Below are 20,040 nucleotides of genomic sequence, written 5' to 3' on the forward strand. Positions count from 1 at the left end.
ACCATATTTTGCAAATATAATCTGCCAAACGTTTTCCACCAATAAAAGTCCTAACAAATGCACACATTTTACATCATGCCAAAGATACTACAATAGCACCCGACTCCAGTTTTGCTTCGCAGAAAAAAATGCAACATTATGCACACTGTCGTCGCCGCTAAATTGAAACCATTTATTTTTAGACACCCTCCATTCCTAAAACGATCCCAACTAACTAATCTTTCCATCGCACTACCCACCCATAGGACTCTTTTGCAGAGCAGACGGACGGTACGTAATGAAGACACGACACGAGCCAAAAGCACAAAAATCAACCACGCCGGTTGGCCCGGCTGGCTGCCGGTGTGAGTACTTACACATTTCCAAGTGCCTTTGACGGCCAACCCTTTTTGGAAGCTGGCCTGGATCTCCAGACAGTCGCTGAGCGAGGGTCCCCACCGCTGCTTCACCACGATGAACTTGCCCGCGACGAGAGGGCTTTGAACCTTGAGCTGCACCATACTCTTCGCGCGGAGAGGGTTTTTGTTATCCTTTTTTTTTGTTTTTATTTGCACACGACCGCAGTCCGAAATTTCTCACTGCGATTTCCGAGCCAGACGATTTCGATGACGATGATGACACGGACAATGACGGTGAGGGTTGTGGGTGGTATCAATGACTACTATGTGGTGTGGTGGTAGCAGACACTCGGCGTGAACGTCTGTCTGTCTACCAACAACGTACAAGCTACTAAGTTCAACCGGACGAGCACGGTTTCGTTAACACCTAACTGGTCCTTTATCGATAGCTGTAATGTACACGTTTTGCGTATAGCCTTACGGTTAAGATCTACTAAATCTATTAGCTGTTCTAGATAGGGCAAATGACCGACACGAACTGGCGACAAAATTTCTTCTGGTGGCGTTTCGTCCGAACTGTCGGCTGATTTTCGTGATTTGTACACGCGTAGCTATTTATTACAAACTGGGTTAAGTCTTTTATTCTCTCACCACATGAGCTGCGAAAAAATCCGCGATCGAAGCACCACTTCAGGGCGCGGAATATGTACAGGATTCGAACCGAAAAACCACAATCGGAAACAATAAAATTGCACTAACTTCCAAATGCGTTGTCAAACGCGAATATGTACAGGACGGGCGCTCTCTACCGTCATCTCATTCTTTGTCTACACCGGTCCACACTGGAGCATTACGATGCCCTGAATTCTTCGTCACTTCACCGAACATCAGCCATTACACAACAGCCAGCAGTACCATGCATTCAATCTGCACACACATTTCCTGTCTATCCTGGGCAAGTAAACCACACTTCCAAGGCTCCAGCTACTACAGGGCCAAACCAAGACAGGAAGAACTACACACCCAACCGAACCGTTCGGAAGCTGACGAAAAACTAATGGCTCGGTGCGGTGTTTGGCTCGTGACATCGACTGCGCTTCTGTCTGGCAATGGACCCTTGTTGTTGGGATTCATCCGTCGTCCGCCCGCCGAAAGGGAGTACATACTAACTGGGGTAGACAGAAAAAATCAACATCATCACCGTTCTACCATTCCATTCGTCGTCCGCGGTAGCGCAGCATCAATTTAGGAGCGGTGCACGGGGGTTCGTAGGCTTCTAATGTGACGGAGCACTTATACATATGTCTCACGCAGCTTCACGAAAAACAAGAAATCCTTCCAGTATGCAATTGTCTTCATAACATGTCTTCGATTTAAATACATTGGAACTTTTTTTGTGGAGACATATTGTACACATTAGACTGGGTCAACAAAGTCGATTTTTCGGAACAAAGCTTTTTCGATTCATTTTAGCGTCCAAAGTAACTGTGCAAAATTTGGGAGAGATTGATTGCTTTCCCGTATTCCGCATTGCGATTGAAATTTGTATGGAATTTAGTATGGGAAAACGTGCTTTTTTGCATTTTTCTCATAAATTGAAAATTTTCGTCTAAAACAATCTAACCAATGACGATAAAGTATAGCCTAGGATATGCCGAAAAACTTTGCCGAAGACCTCAAAGTGATCCGACACTTGCTTAAAAAGTTATAACGTACAGATTGCCCGGTGGTGCTTAACATTCAACATGTAAAGGAATAACATCAATAATAAAATCTCAATTTTTGGTCTAAGTTACCAGGCGAATAACTTTTTTCACAAGCGTCGGATCATTTTGCGCTCTTTGGCAAAGTTTTTCGGCATATCCAAGGCTATACTTTAACGTCATTAGTTACATGGTATGGGACAAAAGAATTCAATTTATGAGTAAAATGCAAAAAAGTACGTTTTCCTATACTAACTTCCATACAAATTTCAATCGCAATGCGAAATACGGGGACGCAACCAATCGCTCCCAAATTTTGCACAGTTATTTTGGATGCTCATATAGATTTAAAAAACCTTTGTTCCGGGTTGATACGATCAAATTTAAAGTTTTTCCATACAACGTTGACCCACTCTAGTACACATTTAAAAATGTGTGAAACTTTTGAAGAAATTTCAAAGTTGAAAAATTTGTGTGGTTTGAAATTACTCGTGAAATTGCTTCAGGAAGTTCACCAGGAATTCCTCTTATAATATCTTCAAGAATTCCTCTAAGAATTCATGTAGGATTTCCTCCAAGACATCTACCTAGAGTTCCCCCAAACGTCCCTCCAAGATTTTTTCCAAAAATTCCTACATACATTTTCCCAAGAATTTCATCTCTTAAGCTTTTGCTAAGAATCCCTTCAGGAATTTCGCCAGATTTTTTTTAAAGAAATTCGTTCAAGAATTCATCAAAAAATCCTCTAGAAATTCCTTCCTGTATACCTCCAATATTCTTCAGGAAACCTCCAGAAATTCCTCAAGAAAATACCCCTGGGACAACTCCAGGGATTCCTCCGAGAATTCCTTCAGGAATTTCATCAGGAACTGCTCCGAGACTTCTTCCAAAAAATCCTCCAAGAATTTCTCCTGGAATTATTCCAAGAATTCTGTTAAGAATTTCATCAAGAATTCCATCATAGATTACTCCAAAAAAAAAAAATCCTCCGGGAATTTTTCCAAGAATTTCTCCAGATATTCCTCCCAGACTTCTACTAAGAATTCCTGCAAGAATCCGTCCAGGAATTTCTCCAGAAATTCCTTCAAAAATTTCTACAGGAGCTCTGATTCTCCCAGACTTGTCCGAATATTTCTCTCCAAACTTCTCTCAAAGAATCTCACCAGGAATTTCACTTTGGATTCACTAGGGATTCCTTTATAAATACCTCCAGGGATTTTTTCAATAAGTATCTTCAGGAATTCTTCCAGAAAATTCTTCAAAATTCTTCCAGAAATTCTTACAGAAATCGCCCAGGAATTCCTTCAAAAATTCCTCCAGAAATTCCTCCAAGACATTCACCAAGAATTCCTTTAACACCTCCTTCCGGAATTCCCTTCCTAGATTTTTTTCAGGAATACCTCCAAGACTGCTTTCAATAATTCCACCAAAAGTCTCTCTAGGAATTTCTCCAGGAATTCCTTGACAAATTCTTTCACGAATTTTCCCAAGAATTCCTGCAAGAATACTTCCAGGAATTTCTTCAAAAATTTGTTGAAGAAATTTCAGAAGGAAATCCTGGAGGAATACCTGGAGTTCTTTCGGGATGAATTCATGTTGTTATTTGTAAAAGAATGTTTAAAAAAAATTCTGGGGAACTTCTTAGACATACGTAATGCCTGACCCAAGCAACACGACTTGTTTCAAAGCCAGTACCAGCAACATCAGTGCAATTTATTCACTGTTCAAATTAACGACAACAGAACACAATTCCTTCTTTTTTGAAACGCAAAAAGCGCAAATTTTAAATCGTTGTGCAACTTGAGCTAGGGGGAATGATAAAAAAATGAAAAAATATATTCAGACTCGAACCATGGACACCAGGAGTATTAACCACTCACCTTACACAATACACCAGAAGCTCTGTGCCACAAGTTAGAAAGCTGTCAAAATGAAAAGACGCGCAAGTTTTCCGCAACACATTTGGAACCTAATCTGAACAAACAAACCAGAGTAAGATGTTTCATGTGGGTTACATAGCACATTTAATGCAAGCTGACTGTATTGCCACTTGTGAGGAATATGTAAGCTCCGCCTCCATAAATCGATGTTAAATACGATGTTATTTGTAATTCCTATGAAACAAAGCTGCAACTTAACGATATTCGGAGTTTTTTTTTTTTTTTAACTAGTTCATTTATTTGGGGCTCAATCGCGTTTAACGCTTTGCGGAGCCAAAACTCATTTTTTGTATTTTATGTACAAATATGATTCTTATTCAACATAGTTAGTACGGGATGGAGCCAGGATACTCGTGGCAGCTCGAGATTAGTGGGTCACATATGCTTTTAGGATGGGCGTGGTAAGGACTGGGGGTAAGGGTTCTCTGAAGCTCATCCGGAAGGTATAACGTAATGGCGTGTTCGTTGTCTTCATAGTGATTCAGCACCAGATTGTAGCGGGCTTTTCGTCTGCAGGATGGCCAGGAACAACACAAAGACGAAAACAGAGAAAAAAAAAACTGGGGGAGAAAACACAAGAGAATTAAACCTTTATACAAGACAAACGAAGAAAGTCGTAAATGCATAGCATATAAGTGACATCGCGAGTGCCCAGCACATCTCTCACAAGAACAAAGGGTTGTCTACCTCGGGCCTCAAGGGTATCCAAAAGTAGTGCTCTGGAGGCGTCATTATCCGGGCATTGCCAAACTACGTGGTCGATGTCATCATAACCGGAACCGCACTTAGTACAAACATTGCTCAACGCGAGGTTAATCCTGTGTAAATGCGCATCTAGCGAGTAATGGTTGGACATAAGCCTTGACATTACGCGAATGAAATTTCGACTTACATCCAAACCATGCCACCACGCTCGCAAGGAAACATTAGGAATAATGGAATGTAACCACCGTCCCAGCTGGCCATCTCGCCAATCATTTTGCCAACTTTGAAGAGAACTCTGGCGAACAAAATGGAAAAATTCATCATGTGAAATTCTTCTATCATAGATCTCACCTTCCTGAGCGCCCACCTTTGCGAGAGAGTCCGCCTTCTCATTGCCATAAATTGAGCAATGCGAGGGGACCCATACAAAGGTAATCTTGTATGATCTTTCGACCAGTGCACCCATCTGCTCCCTTATTTTTGTAAGAAAGTAAGATGGATGTTTTACAGGTTTCATCGACCGGAGTGCCTCAATAGAACTAAGGCTATCCGAGAAGATGAATAAATGGTCTACGGGCATGTTGGAAATCATCCCCAAAGCGAAGTTGATTGCTGCCAGCTCAGCAACATAAACCGAGCAAGGTTCCTGGAGTTTGCGGAAGGCGGTGGAATTTTCATTGAAGACACCGAAACCAGTGGATCCATTTATGCGAGATCCATCAGTAAAGAATCTCTTACAGGAATTGTCATGTTGGTACTTTTCGTTAAAAATGCGAGGAATAGATATACATCGAAGTTGATCTGGAATTCCATGAATAGCTTGTTTCATGGACAGATCGTATTTAACAGAGGAACTGTCATTGGTGAAGTGTACACGAGGTGGATTATAACCTGGGAGGCTTATGTCAGATGACATGTAGAAAAGATAGATTCTCATAAATTTTGACTGGGTATTCAGAGTGAGCATTTCTTCGAAGTTTTCAATCACAAGTGTGTTGCTCACTCCACACTTAATAAGTAACCTTAGCGAGAGCTCCCAGAAGCGGTTCTGGAGAGGTTTCACCCCTGCCAGGACCTCTAGGCTCGCATTATGCGTTGAGTGCATGCAGCCGAGGGCAATACGCAGACAACGATATTGAATTCGTTCCAACTTTAATAGGTGGCAGTTTGCTGCTGAGTGGAAACAGAAAGAGCCATATTAAATAACAGAGAGAATAGTCGTTTTGTAAAGTTTTATGAGGTCCTCCGGGTGAGCACCCCACCATGTTCCGGTAATTGTGCGTAGAAAATTGATCCTTTGTTGACATTTTTGCACCAAATACTTGATTTGGGTACCCCAAGTGCCTTTTGAATCAAACCAGACCCCAAGGTATTTCGAAGTCAAAGATTGGTCGATTTCTATTCCCAAAAGATTGAGTTTCAGTTGGGCTGGGTTCCGCTTTCTAGAAAACACAACCAATTGAGTTTTTTGCGGAGAAAACTCGATCCCTAAATTTCTTGCCCAAATGGAAAGATTGTTTAAGGAATTTCGCAATGGTCTTTGCAACATTTCTGCATGTGGGCCTTTGAGAGAAACCACAGCATCATCTGCAAGTTGTCTTAGCATGCATTGTCCTTCCAGACAGCAATCAATGTCTTTCACGTAGAAATTATAAAGCAAGGGACTTAACCCTCTAATACCCAAATTTTTGATTTTGATCTAAATATCATTTTTCGTCATCTAAAATCGATTTAAACATGTTTTGGAAGATGATTCTTTTTAATTCTCGATTTCCTGAATTTCAGTTTTTGATTTTTCTAATTTTTATTTTTGAACATCCTCACAGTTTTATATTTTTCCTGGAAGCCTATTCAGGTTACGGATTTTTTTAGATGAAAACATTTTGAGATTTTATGATTGTTGTTAAAATATATTTATTTTATTTTTTTTTCATAGAAAATTTTATTTTCCGTGTAATTTTAAGAAAAATAATTTAAGAGTGTATTCGATTTTCTTAAACTATGAAACTAGGATAGAATGATTTGGGAAAAATTTAAAATTTGTTAATTGTAAGGATTTAATACAAAATAAACAATGACTTCTAGAAGGTGACTAAAACATCAATTTTTCAATGATTTAAAAAAAAATTAAATACGCTTTAAAATACTCCAAAAACCATTTTGAGATATACAAAACAGTCCTAAATATCCACCAAAAATATAAAAATTTTGATTTCCCACGAAACAAAAATTACAAAAATGCTCAAACTATACCCCGTCTAAAGGCGGGGTTGGGTATTAGAGGGTTAAACATGAGCCTTGGGGTAGGCCCATGTAGCTAATTCTGGAAGTTGTCAGTTGTCCGAGATTGAAGCTCATATGTTTTTCTGACAACAAATTATACAAGAAATTGTTTAAAAGTCCGGGTAGTCCACTATTGTGCAGTTTTTCTGACAATATTTCTATGGAAACTGAATCAAAAGCGCCCTTAATATCCAAGAAAACTGAAGCCAATTGCTCCTTTTCCGCAAAGGCCAGTTGAATATCTGTTGAAAGCAACGCTAGACAATCGTTTGTTCCTTTGCCCTTGCGGAACCCGAATTGTGTATTTGAAAGCAAGTTATTCGATTCAACCCAATGGTCAAGTCGCGATAAGATCATTTTTTCCAACAATTTCCTTAAACATGATAACATAGCAATTGGGCGGTATGAATCATGATCAGACGCTGGTTTACCAGGCTTTTGAATAGCTATTACTTTGACCTGTCTCCATTCATGCGGAACGATGTTGTTCTCCATGAATGAGTTGAACAGGTCTAGTAATCGTCTTTTTGCGATATCTGGGAGATTCTTAAGAAGATTGAACTTTGTCATATCGCGTCCCGGAGAAGAATTGTTTGATGAAAGAAGAGCTATAGAAAATTCCAGCATTGAGAATGGTCTGTCCAGAGAACCGTCTCTTGAGATTGATTCCCAAGAAATCGGTGGTGCTGGGACTGAGTCTGGGCAGACTTTTTTCGCGAAGCTGAATATCCAACGGTTGGAGTATTCGTCACTCTCATTAGAAGATGAGCGGTTTCGCATGTTGCGAGCCACTCTCCAAAGCGTTGTCATCGAAGTTTCTCTTGAGAGACCCTCAATGAAGTGTCGCCAATAACTACGCTTTTTCGCTTTTAGCAAGTTACTCAGTTGTCTTTCAAGCTTTGCGTACTCTTGATAAAGATCCGAGGTGCCATGCCTACGAAAAGCTTTGAAGGCATCAGATTTTTTAAGATACAATTGAGTGCAATCATCATCCCAGCCAAGTGTGGCTGGTCTTCTTTTGAAGGTTGCACCTGGAACGCGTCGTTTTTGTGATTCTAATGCACTTCTGTAAATCAGTTCAGACAGGAATCGATACTCATCCAAAGGTGGGAGAGGATTGGATGATTCAACCCCAAAAGATACCGCTTCTGCATACTTTTGCCAATCGATATTCCTAGTGAGGTCAAAAGGAACCTGAATTGGCTCGTCTGACCTTTCGCAATTATGTTTTATGGTGGTTATAATGGGCAAGTGATCACTACCATGAGGATCTTCGATCACCTTCCACGAGCAATCGAATGATAGTGAACTTGATCCCAAAGAAAGGTCAAGCCGACTTTCTTTACCGTCGGATGCAATGCGTGTCACTTCACCTGTATTCAAAACGTTCAAAGTGAAATCGTCGCACAAATCATAGAAAATAGCCGCTCTGCGATCGTCATATGGCTCGCCCCACCCAGTACCATGTGAATTCATATCACCCAGAATTAAAACTGGATGTGATAGTGCAGAAACAGCATTCCAAAGATGACGGCGGTTAATTGAAATACCTGGAGGAATGTAAACGGAAGCTACGCAAAGATCTTTACCCTTTACGTTTATTTGGCAAGCGACAATTTCTATGCCAGGATGAGTCGGGATTGGAATTTTATAAAATGAGTAACATTTTTTGATCCCCAAGAGTACTCCCCCGTAATGGTCATCTCTATCCTGGCGAATTATGTTGAAATCGTGGAAGTTGAGTTCATCTTCAGAAGAGAGCCATGTTTCACAAAGTGCAAATATATCACAATCTGAGTTGTGAATCAAAAACTTAAACAGGTCTAATTTAGGTTTTAAACTATGACAGTTCCACTGTAGCACAGTGATCATATCTTGTACCTCACTTGATGAATTAGCCATCGAAAGATATGAGCGAAGCAAGGAGGGGCCATGATTGTGTCAAATTCCGAAGATATTCTTCTACTGTTGGGATAAAAATATCAATAATGCCTCGAAGTGTGTCCGGAAGGCCGATGGCATCATATAAGCCAGCGGTTTTCAGATCGTGCACCGCGGTGCACTTGATGCACCGCGAAGCCATGACAAGTGCACCGCAACACTTCAAGAAAGTGCATTACCTATTTCCTGAAAAATAATTCGACTGAATTAGAACAACTGAACTATTGTAAGGTGCTCCAAGGCATTGAGAGTAATATTTCCATTATCCAGCCGGCACCTTGAATCCAGCTAAAACCGCCTCAGATATTCGCGAAGAATGATGGAACAAGTCTGCCAAAACTTTCCTAATAAATATCATATTTTTCCAAGAACTCGTAATGGATGCTCACAAGTCCTTACCATACAAGGCGTCTGCAATGTATCTTCAATGAATACGTTAAAAAATCTCAGAAGAAATCTTACTAATATTTCTGTGGCTTTTCTTAATACCAGAGAAGGAATCTAATCTATCACTGATCTCGAAATCAGGTGAACAACACACAACTCCTTCCAAATTGACAAGAGTGCCTGGAAGGAATTTATCAAAAATATTGTCAATACATGCCAAAGTTCTGAAAATAAAGCTGCCAAGTGTCTTGCTAGAAAATTTTCAGAAATCCAGTAAAAGACTTGGAGAAACGTCTATCAAAAATTTTCTGGTGTCGATTTTCTAACCTCAAACTTGCCTACACGGTCAGAAAATTCACTCATTTTCGAGCTAAAGTGGGACAACTCAATATTGAGTAAATTTTTTTTCCAGCGATAGCGCTGGCCCAAGTGCGGAAAGCTCATCAGTTTAAGCCGTATAATATTCTTGATGATGCGAAGAATATTATACGGCTTAAACCAGTTGGATTTTTGCACTTGGGCCAGCGCTATCGCTGGAAATGCAATTTACTCATTTTTTGAGCTGTTCCAGTTTAGCTCAGTTTTGTGTGAATCTTACTCATTTTAGAGTAACATTTTCTTAGCGTGTATCCAATAAACGTGAATGCTTGAATTTTGTCATCAAATTAGCTCTTAGTTTGTAGAAAATAACGAGAATTGTCGTTTCCGGTCATTTTCAGTTTGATTCAGATCCTGAATTCTCCGCAAATTCCAGTTTTGGAGTCGTTGAAGAGATAAAAGTAACGAGACGCTACTGCTAGAAATAATTCAGTAGCCTTGGAAGGATTTCACCGAGGTTCTTAAAAACAAAACATCACTAATTCGGCTCAAGTTTATTCAGTATTTATAAAGATCTTGTCTGAAAGTTTCCAGAAACATTCTGAGCAAGAAATATCCGAAGTGGAATAACTGTGGCACGCCACTATGCTCCGATAAGTGATGAAAAACGTAAGATAATGACATGACATAATTGGGGGGGGGACTAATGACGAGTATGCACCTTGGAATTGCTATGAAAAATTCGACAGCTTTATTGACGAATTTGGAATTGTTTTTTATCAACAATAATGAACATGTGCACCGCGGAGCGATTTATTTCCAAAAAGTGCACCGCGAGCCGAAATGTCTGAAAACCCCTGATATAAGCGATCCACAAGAACCCTGAAAGTTAGCAGTCCTCTTTTGGGTTTGGGAGGTTTAGTTGAAGTTCGAGGAGCTTTTGTAGCCTTTTTCTTGCTACTTTGTCGAATGCTTTTTTTTTAAGTATATTTAACAGTCGGAGGCGGATTCACTGGGTCTTTACTGCAGCATGGAACTGAGTAATCAGGGACCTGTTTGTTCGGAGTTTTTAAATTTACTCCGCTTCCTTTTGTATTAGGCAAACTTTTGAGGGAAGATTTCAAAAAGACCTTTCGGCGCAATCCCGGGGAAGATGATGACTTCCTTTTTCCAGGTGCGTATACTTCCGAAAAAGATCCACCCTCATCAGTTTCGTCATCGTCCTGATCATCAGAAGACAACTCGTGAAAGGGATTTTCAACTGGGACAGCTGATTCAGACACGGATTCTGGTGTTTTAGAAGATTTCACCATCTCCGCATATGTCTGTTTGGAGCGCCTTATGATAGAACGACTCTCATTTTTAATGCGTCTTTTATAGGCCGGGCAATCTTGCAAGTCATGTGGATCTCCGCCACAGTAGCTACACTTTTCAGCTTCCTGTGTGCAAGAGTCCTCTAAATGAGCCTGGTTGCATTTGCCACAACGGGGCTTGTTGTCGCAAAAGCTATCACTGTGACCAAACTGCTTGCATTTGGTACAATTGAATACCTTCGGCCCAAAAAGACGCACTGGGTAAAAAGCACCATCAATGACTACAAATTCTGGGAGGACGGAACCTGGGAAAGTCACTCGAAAAAACGCTGATGGCGAGTACACTTTCTTACTCCCTTCAATGGAAGCCTTAGACAGCCGCTTACAATCTAGGATTGCCACATCGGGGATAGATCTATTCTTAAAGCGTCCGAATCCGCTCTTGATGTCCTCGCACGTCAGCATTTCGTCGAGGATCTTCCCCTCCACCTCTACTTCTCGTGCCGGCACATAGATCGTATATTCACAGCTAAACGCTTCGTGCTGAGCAATTTCATTTGCTGCTTTGTAACTAGGTGCAGTTACACGCAGCTTGGTCTGTTTCACTTGGTGAATAACAGTCCCAGGATACTTACGCGTCAGATCTCGAGAGATTGAGAGTACATTCAACGGTTTGTTTTTGCGCCGGAAATAGACAACCCAAGGCCCAGGCGAAGATGGTTGGTAAAATCGCGTTCGAGCAATAATATCTTTGGGAGGCATTTCGCCTCCTCCATTCGATTCATCCATGCGGGAGTAACCTCTACCGCAGATATGCCAATAAGATGAAGAAAAACAAAATAAAACAAGAAGAAGAAAAAACGGTGTTTATTAACGTTTACCCTGTATGGGTCGAAAAAAACTTTTGTCCGTCAACGATTTTTTTTTGCACAACCTAATGGCTAACGAGTCAAAATTCACATCGGGAGAGAGACAGAAGTGGAGCAAAAAAAACGACCTTCGAAATAACACTAGAGAAGCGATGACAATTGAATGCGAAGTAGGTAGAAAATAATAATACAAATGTGCTACTTAGCCATATACTGCAGCCGATGCTGGGCCGTAGGTAGCAAGCAAACGTCTGCCGCTTTGTTGGTGTCGGCCGTTTACAATCAATCACCGATGACGCTGATGGTGATTTTTTCGGATGGTGGTACGATACCTGGTGGATCTTGTCCACCCGGTTCGCTCCCTTCGAGGGCGCTATTCCACCTTAGCACTTTATATTGCACACGCGAAAACTTATATATGCGATCAAAAACCCACGCGGGCGGTGGGGCAAAAAGATCTAAATACAACTGCAATAAATTAGTGCCGTGTGGTTATATTCGGAGTTTAAATACAACTCAACTGACAAGATGGAAGTTGCGTGCGCTTTTATTGCAACTCTTTTAGACCAAAGCATAGAAAACCACATTTTGGATGATGTTGCAGGTGCTGCTTGGGTGAAGTTCATAGACTCAATATGTGTTGAAAAATAGACAAATTGAGAGGAAAAATCGCGAAAAAATCCACGTAGTTCTGATGGGGCTTGAACCCACGTCTCCCCAATTTCGCTATACAGGGCGCGTTAACCAACTTCGCCACAGAACAAGTAATAATTCTGTGAAGTAGAAAGTCAACCTGAATCCAACGCCCACCTCACCCCATGTTGCTTCCTCGCAATTCACCATCTCCTTCGGTCCTTAGATGTCCACCACTTCCAACACTCTCTGAGCGTGCCTACGAACAACAGTGAGAGTATGTTTTTTTTTTTTTTTTTTTTGTAGGGTAACTTATCACTGCGACCACTTCTCTGATCTATTGTGATATACCACCCACTTTAATGTTTAACCGTATCTCAAGGCGATAGGTCACTATGAGTAGTGACCCTCTGCACATGATTATCGGTATTTTCCCAGCAGGGAATAATATATCGTATAAAATGAATTACCTTACGAGGGGATAACGACCATATATCAGAGGGCTGTAAAAATCCCTTGTCAAAATATTTTAGCCTTGTGGTATAAAGCACAATACAGTCACATAGCAAATGTTCAGAGGTCTCAGTTTCCTCATTGCAAAAACGACAAACATCCTCTTCGACTATTTTGATAAGTCTTAGGTGATATTTAACTAAACAGTGGCCTGTTATTACTCCTGTGTATGTACACAGGTCTTTCTTTGACAGAGCAAGAAGTTTTTGTGTAACAGAAATATTTGGAGTAATAAACTTTTTGGATTGTCGTGCACCTTGGGTGTTATTCCAGTTGGATATCATCATGACCTTTTCCCAGTTCCTGAGCTCCATTTTTATGGAACATGGAGAGGTCCCACAAAAAGGCTCTGGCCCTAGTAGAGGTTTAGATGATCCCATTCTTGCAAGTTCATCTGCTTTTTCATTCCCATCTATTCCATGGTGACCAGGCACCCAGTAAATGTTAATGGAATTGTTAGCAGACAATTGTTGCAGCAAGAGGGCACATTCCCATACCAACTTCGAAGTACATGTGTATGATTTTAATGCTGCTAAAGCTGCCTGACTATCCGAGAAAATGCATATGTTTGAATGTTTGTATTTTCTTTTTAAGCAAATAGTAGCGCATTCTAGTATTGCTTGTATTTCAGCTTGGAAGACGGTTGGCCATCTACCCATAGATACTGACAAACTAACACCAGGGCCAGTAACTCCAGCTCCAACTTGATCGTTTTGTTTCGATCCATCAGTATAAAATACGATTGATCCTGGACGAATTAGCGGTCCTCCTTCGTCCCAAACTGTACGATCCGGCTCTATAACATTATACATGCGTTCGAAATTGAATTGCGTTTCCATCCAGTCATTATTGACTGTAGCTAATGGATTGACTTGAATTTCTTTTAGAACACTCAAATGTCCTTTGATGTCTCCATCATATAATACCTTGGTACGCTTAAGCCGTATTGCGGCTTTTTCGGCTTCCAGCTGGACATATTGATGTAACGGGAGAATATTTAGCATAGCATCTAATGCGTTTGTGGGAGTGCTACGCATTGCCCCTGTTGTTGATACAGCAGCGAGTCTTTGTATTTTTCCCAGTTTTTTAATCGCACATTTTTCCTTAGTTTTTGGCCACCACACCAATGAAGCATATGTAATTCTGGGTCTTACGATAGCCGTGTAAATCCAATGGATCATAGCTGGTCGCAGTCCCCATTTATTACCAAAGGTTCTTTTACTTATCCACAGTGCATTTGTTGCTTTGTCTATGGCATAATTTAAGTGTGAATTCCAGTTTAATTTATTATCCAAAATAACTCCCAAATATTTTACTTCTGATGAAAGTGTCATTAAAGTCCCTTTCATATGAATATTGGAAATGTTGATTTTTTTTCGTTTAGTAAACGGAATGATGTTTGTTTTATGAGGGTTGATGTCCAAACCTTCAGACATACACCATTTAATCGTGTGGTTTAAAGCTGTTTGCATTCTGCTCGCGATCACACTGTCATATTTTCCCCTGACTATAATGACAATGTCGTCGGCAAACCCAATTACTTCAAATCCTTGTGATTCTAAACTTGTTAGTAGTTCATCCACCACAAGAGACCAGAGAAGTGGCGATAAAACGCCTCCTTGTGGACATCCTTTCACTGCTTTGATTGATATGATTGAACTACCTAGATTTGACGAAATTACACGTTTCGATAACATTTCATTAATCCAATTAACGATACATATGTCGAAGCCACGCTTCAACATTGTCCTCGTCATGGATCTATAGGATGCATTATCAAATGCTCCTTCAATATCAAGAAAAGATGCTAGTAAAATATCTTTCGTTTCATACGTTTTTTCTATTTTAGAAACAAGTGTATGTAGTGCATTTACAGTTGATTGACCAGTTCGATAAGCAAACTGATTTTTGTTCAAAGGATATTTTTGCATATAATTAGTTTTTATATATTGATCAATAAGTTTTTCCATTATTTTGAGGATTATGGATGTTAAACTTATTGGTCTGAAAGATTTAGGAGACGTCTTGTCTTTCTTATTTGCTTTCGGTATAAAAACAACGCGTACTTGACGCCATGACTTCGGGATATATTTAAGCGTTAAACTTGCTTTGAACAAATTACAAAGATATGAAGTAAGTATGCCATTACTTTTTTGTAAAAATACAGGGTATATTCCATCTATACCCGGCGATTTGAATGGATTAAATGAATTGATTGCCCAATCCACTTTCGATGAAGTAAAGATTGTTTCCGCTATAAGTTTTGCGTCATAAATAGGTTCTTGTAGATTTTCATGAATTCTTTCATTGGAATGCATCCTGGTTGGCTTGTTACCAGTATTGTTCCCTAGATTGCTTTCATCGTCGTCACCGATTTGTATAGAACAAGGGAAATGTGTTTGCATCATTACTTCTAACGTTTCTTCTTTGTTTGAAGTAAGGCAGTCATTTTTATCTTTAACAGTTCCTAAACCATTAGTATGATCTTTCGATAGGACTTTTTGCAGTCTTGCAACTACAGGGGTGTTTTCAATGTTTTCACATGTACGCCTCCAGTCCATTCGTTTTGATCTTCTTATTTCTTTGTTGTACTCAGTTAGAGCAATTTTATATAAGTCCCATTCCATGGTTCTTTTTGCTCTATTAAACAGTTTTCGTGTTTTCTTTCTAAGAATTTGTAGGTGTTTATTCCACCAAGAAACATCTCTATTATTAGAACGTACAGTTAGTGGGCAGCTAGCATGAAATGCTTCTTGAATAGATTCCAACATTTGTTCTGAAGCTTCCTCTAGCTCCTGAATCGTATTTAAATTTCTGTCAGAAAAGTGAATCTTATTTGAGAGTTTTGAAAAGTACAAATCCCAGTTAGTTTTACGGGGATTGCGATAGAAATCTGTTATGAACTCATTTGCTTGATATTCGAACAAAATTTGTCTGTGGTCAGACAAAGATATTTCGTCTGAGACATGCCAATTTTTTATGTTTTCTGACACATTTACACTGCAGAGAGTCAGATCCAAGACTTCTTCTCTGATAGAATTCACAAAGGTTGGTTTACACCCTTTGTTACAAATTTCAATATTGTTGTTAATAATATACTCTAAGAGATACTCACCTCTGGTATTTACATCGGTACTGTTCCACACTGTGTGATGTGCATTTGCATCACATCCTATAATAAACGGTTTGTTTTGCCTTTTGCAATACGAAACGAAATCTAGAACATCTGGTGGAGGAATTTCTTCTGAATCTCCAGGAAAATACGCAGATGCCACATACATCTCCGTTAGTCCTCGAGAAGTAGGAACTTCAATTAAAATTACAACAATATCTCTTCTGATGGAGAGTATGTTATTTTTAGTGTCGAGACTGCGTTGCCTATCCAAAGCACGTGCTCATTCACGACTTGCGAATGAGACCATCACACATTGGAGTAAATCACATCAAAACCTGATCATAAGTGGAAAAACTCAAAATGAAGTAATTGGGTTTTCCGTTGTGTTTTTGCTAAGTGTAGTTATCGTGTAATCGTTTGACAGCTAAGCAGTGTCCAAATGTTTTGTTTACGCTTATCAGAAGAGGTTAAGTGAAGCTGAAGTTTAGTCGTTTTCTTTGATATGACTCACAGCGCGTGCTTGTTTTGACCGTACAAAGTAAATGAAATTGATAGTCAATCAATTCAATGATGCAGTTGGTTAAAGAAGGTTAATGTTGTTATTCTGTTAATTTAAAACCCAAACAAATTGGCGTTGAATTTACATATAATATATGAAAATATTGAAAAAAAAAATTTGATGGAATCCTTTACCGTACATTCAAAATGAAATAAGTTGATTTTCCGGCTGTTTCCGGAAAATCTGCTTTTAGTGTATGATAAAACTATTGTTCCTCTTTCAAATGCAGAAAGAAAACCTTCCGGATGTTTCCGATTTCAAAAGTTGCAACACTTTGAAAAAATCGTGATAATTATATTATTATATGATATTATTTGCCTTAAAACACTATTTGGCCCTCTGAACGTATTTTTGCTGAAAACTAGAATTCAACAGCTTTCAAGCAAAAAAAGAAGTTTAAAATCGGTCAACTGGTTCAAAAGTTGTGATTTTTTGAAAAAAATTAGTTTTGAAAAATCTTGACTTTTACAATCATAAAATTGGTCACACTAATGACGAAATAAAAAAAAATACGAAAACTATGAAATACGTTTCATTACTAATTTGGGTTGCATTTGGGTTGCGAAAATGCGTCAAAATAATTTTGATCATTTTTGATGTACTAGGTGCTCCACTGTGCATCAGTCTTCTTAGACCATCAGACTTCTTAGAGGAATTTCTGGAGGAATTCCAGGAGGAATTCCTGGAGGATTCTTTTTTTCGTTTTTATTTTATGGAGGAATTTCTGGGGAAATTTTTGGAAGGTTTGCTGGAGTATTTTCTGTAAGAATTCATGAAGTAACTAAGAAATTCCTGTAAGATTCCCTAGAGTAATTCCTGGATGATTTCCTGGAATAATTATTGGAGGAATTCCTGGAGAATTTCCTGGAGGAATTTCTCGAGGAATTCTTGCAGTAATTCCTACAGCAATTCCTATAAGAATTTCTGCAGTTATTCTTGGATGAATTCCTGGAATAATTCTTGGATGATTTTCTGGAATATTTCTTGTAGGATTTCCTTGAGTATTTTCCGGAACAATTCCTAGAGAAGCTCCTGTAAAAATTCCTGGAGGAATTCGATGAGTAATTCCTGGAGAAATTTGTATAGTAATTTCTTAGAGAAAATCCTGGAGGATTTCCTGGAATAATTCTTGAAGGAATTCCTAGAGTAATTCCTGGAGGAATTTCAGGAATAATTTTTGGAGGAATTTCAGGAGGAATTCCTGCAGTAATTCTTACAGCAATTGCAGTTGGAATTCCTTCAGATATTCTTGGAGGAATTCCTGGAATAATTCCTGGATCATTTCCTGGAGAAATTTCTAGAATATTTCTTGTAGGAATTCCTTGAATATTTCCCGGAACAATTCCTATAGGAGTTCCTGTAATAATTTCTGGAGGAATTCGTAGAGTAATTTCCTAGAAAATTTCCTGAAATAATTCTTGGAGGAATTCCTGAAGGAATTTCTGCAGTAATTCCTACAGCAATTGCAGTTAGAACTCCTGCAGTTATTCTTGGAGGAATTCCTGGATGATTTCCTGGAGAATTTTTTGGCATATTTCTTGTAGGAATTCCTTGAGTATTTCCCGGAACATTTTCTAGAGGAATTCCTGTGATAATTCCTGGAGGAATTCGTAGAGTAATTCCTGAAAGTATTTCTGGAGTATTTGCTGGAGGAATTTCTGGAATATATCCTGGGGTATATCCTGGAGGAGTCCTTGAAGGAATTCCTGGAGCAATCCCTGAAGAAATTCCTTGAGGAATTACTGATGGAATGCCTGAAATGGAGGAATTCCTGGGGGGATTTATTAAGCAGTCCTTGGAGGAATTTCTAGAGAATTTATTGGAGCTGTTACGGAAAGAATTTATGGAGGAATCTTTGGAGGAATTAGTGGAGGAATTTCTAAAGGAGTTCCATAAAGAATGCCAAGCGGAAGCCTTGGAGGAATCCCTTGATAAATTTCTGAACTCTCTGAACGAATTTCTGAATGGATTTGAGATGTAATTCCCAAAGGAAATTCTGGTTGTATCCGTTGCGGAATTCCTACAGGAATGGTGGATTCCCTAGGAAAATCTCTGGAGGAATTCCTGGAGAATACTTCCTAAGAATTCAGGGAGGAACCCTTGCAGGAATTCCCTTAGGGTTTGCTGGAGGAATCCTAGGAGAAATTCCTGAAGGAACCCCTGTAGGATTTCCTGGCGGAATTCCGGGAAAATCCCTGCAGGATTTCATGGAGAAACCCCTGGAGAAATTCCAGGAGGAATCCCTGGATGAATTCTTGATTGAATCCTGGAGAAATCCCATGAACAATTCCTGGAGGAATTCCGAAAGGAATCCCTTGAGGAATTTCAGGAGGAATTCCTATGAGGAATTTCTAGAAGAACCCCTGTAGGAATTGCTGGAGGAATTCCGGGATGAACTTGTGACGGAATTCCTGGAGGAATCCCTGAAAGAATTTCTAGAAGAAACCGTGGAGGAAATTCTGAAGGAATTCCTTGATGAATTCCAAAATGCATTAACAGTTATTCCTGGAGAAAGTCCTGGAGGTATTTCTGGAGAGATTTCCGGAGAAATTCTTTGGAAGAATTCCTGGAATAATCCCTGGAAAACTTTCTGGATGAGTCGCAGGAGTCATTTCTGGAGAAACTCTTGGGAAAATTACCTGAAGAAGTGTTCAGGGAACTCCTGGAGAAATCCTTAGGGAACTCCCTAGAAATCCTCGAGGAACTCCCGTGGAATCCTCGGGGAACTTCTGGAGGAATCTCTGAAGGAAATCCTGGAGGAATTTCTGAGAAAATTCCTTGAGGAATCCCTGGAAAACTTCCCGGAGGAGTACCAGGATAAATTACTGGATGAAAATTACCTGAAGAAGTTTTCAGGGAAATCCTTGAGGGACGCCTGAGGAATCCTCAGGGAACTCCCACGGAATCCTTGGGAAAATCCCGGTGGAATTCCTGAGGAATTCCCGGAGGAATTCTCGAGGAATTCCCGAAATAATTCCCGAGGAACTGCCGGAGGAATTTTTTGAAAGGTTCCTGAAGTAATTCCCGAGGAATTCCAGAATAGCTCCTGGAGATATATCCGAGAAACTCCCGGAACACTCGTGAAGAATTTCGCGGGAAGTCCTGGGAGGAATTTCTTAGGAACTCGCAGAGATATTCTCGGAGAACATCACGATGAATTTCTGAAGGAATCCTGGAGGAATTTCCGTGGAACTCCTAGAAGAATTTTTGGATAATTTTCGAAGAATTTTTGGAGGAATTCCCGGTGATTTTGTAACTCGTAGAAATATACTCAAGGAAGTTCTTTAGTAAGGGAAAATCCTAAAAAAAATCCCAGAGAGCTACAAGGGTAGAGTTTGTAAACCTTGAAGGTCTTAATTTCAGAACAGTTTGGATGACCTAGATCACCAGGTGAATGTTGCTTATTTATCAGAATTGCACTCT

At 39.7% G+C, this 20,040-nt stretch overlaps 1 protein-coding gene across 2 annotated transcripts in view; it reads right to left on the reverse strand.

Annotated features, from left to right (window-relative positions):
- Positions 1 to 20,040, reverse strand: part of LOC109402218 (leucine-rich repeat flightless-interacting protein 2) — a 445,842-nt gene that overhangs the window by 138,178 nt on the left and 287,624 nt on the right. Inside the window, exon 1 of one of the 2 annotated variants that reach the window (XM_062845228.1) lies at positions 357 to 1,557. The exons of the other annotated variant lie outside the window; for it this stretch is intronic. Within the exon in view, the coding sequence (XP_062701212.1) occupies positions 357 to 500 (144 nt within the window). The 5' untranslated portion in view covers positions 501 to 1,557. Of the gene's footprint in view, positions 1 to 356; positions 1,558 to 20,040 lie in introns of those variants that run through there. 2 annotated transcript variants of the gene reach the window in all.

This window comes from Aedes albopictus, chromosome 1, assembly GCF_035046485.1.
Source record: "Aedes albopictus strain Foshan chromosome 1, AalbF5, whole genome shotgun sequence".
NCBI classification, from domain to species: Eukaryota; Metazoa; Arthropoda; class Insecta; order Diptera; family Culicidae; genus Aedes; species Aedes albopictus.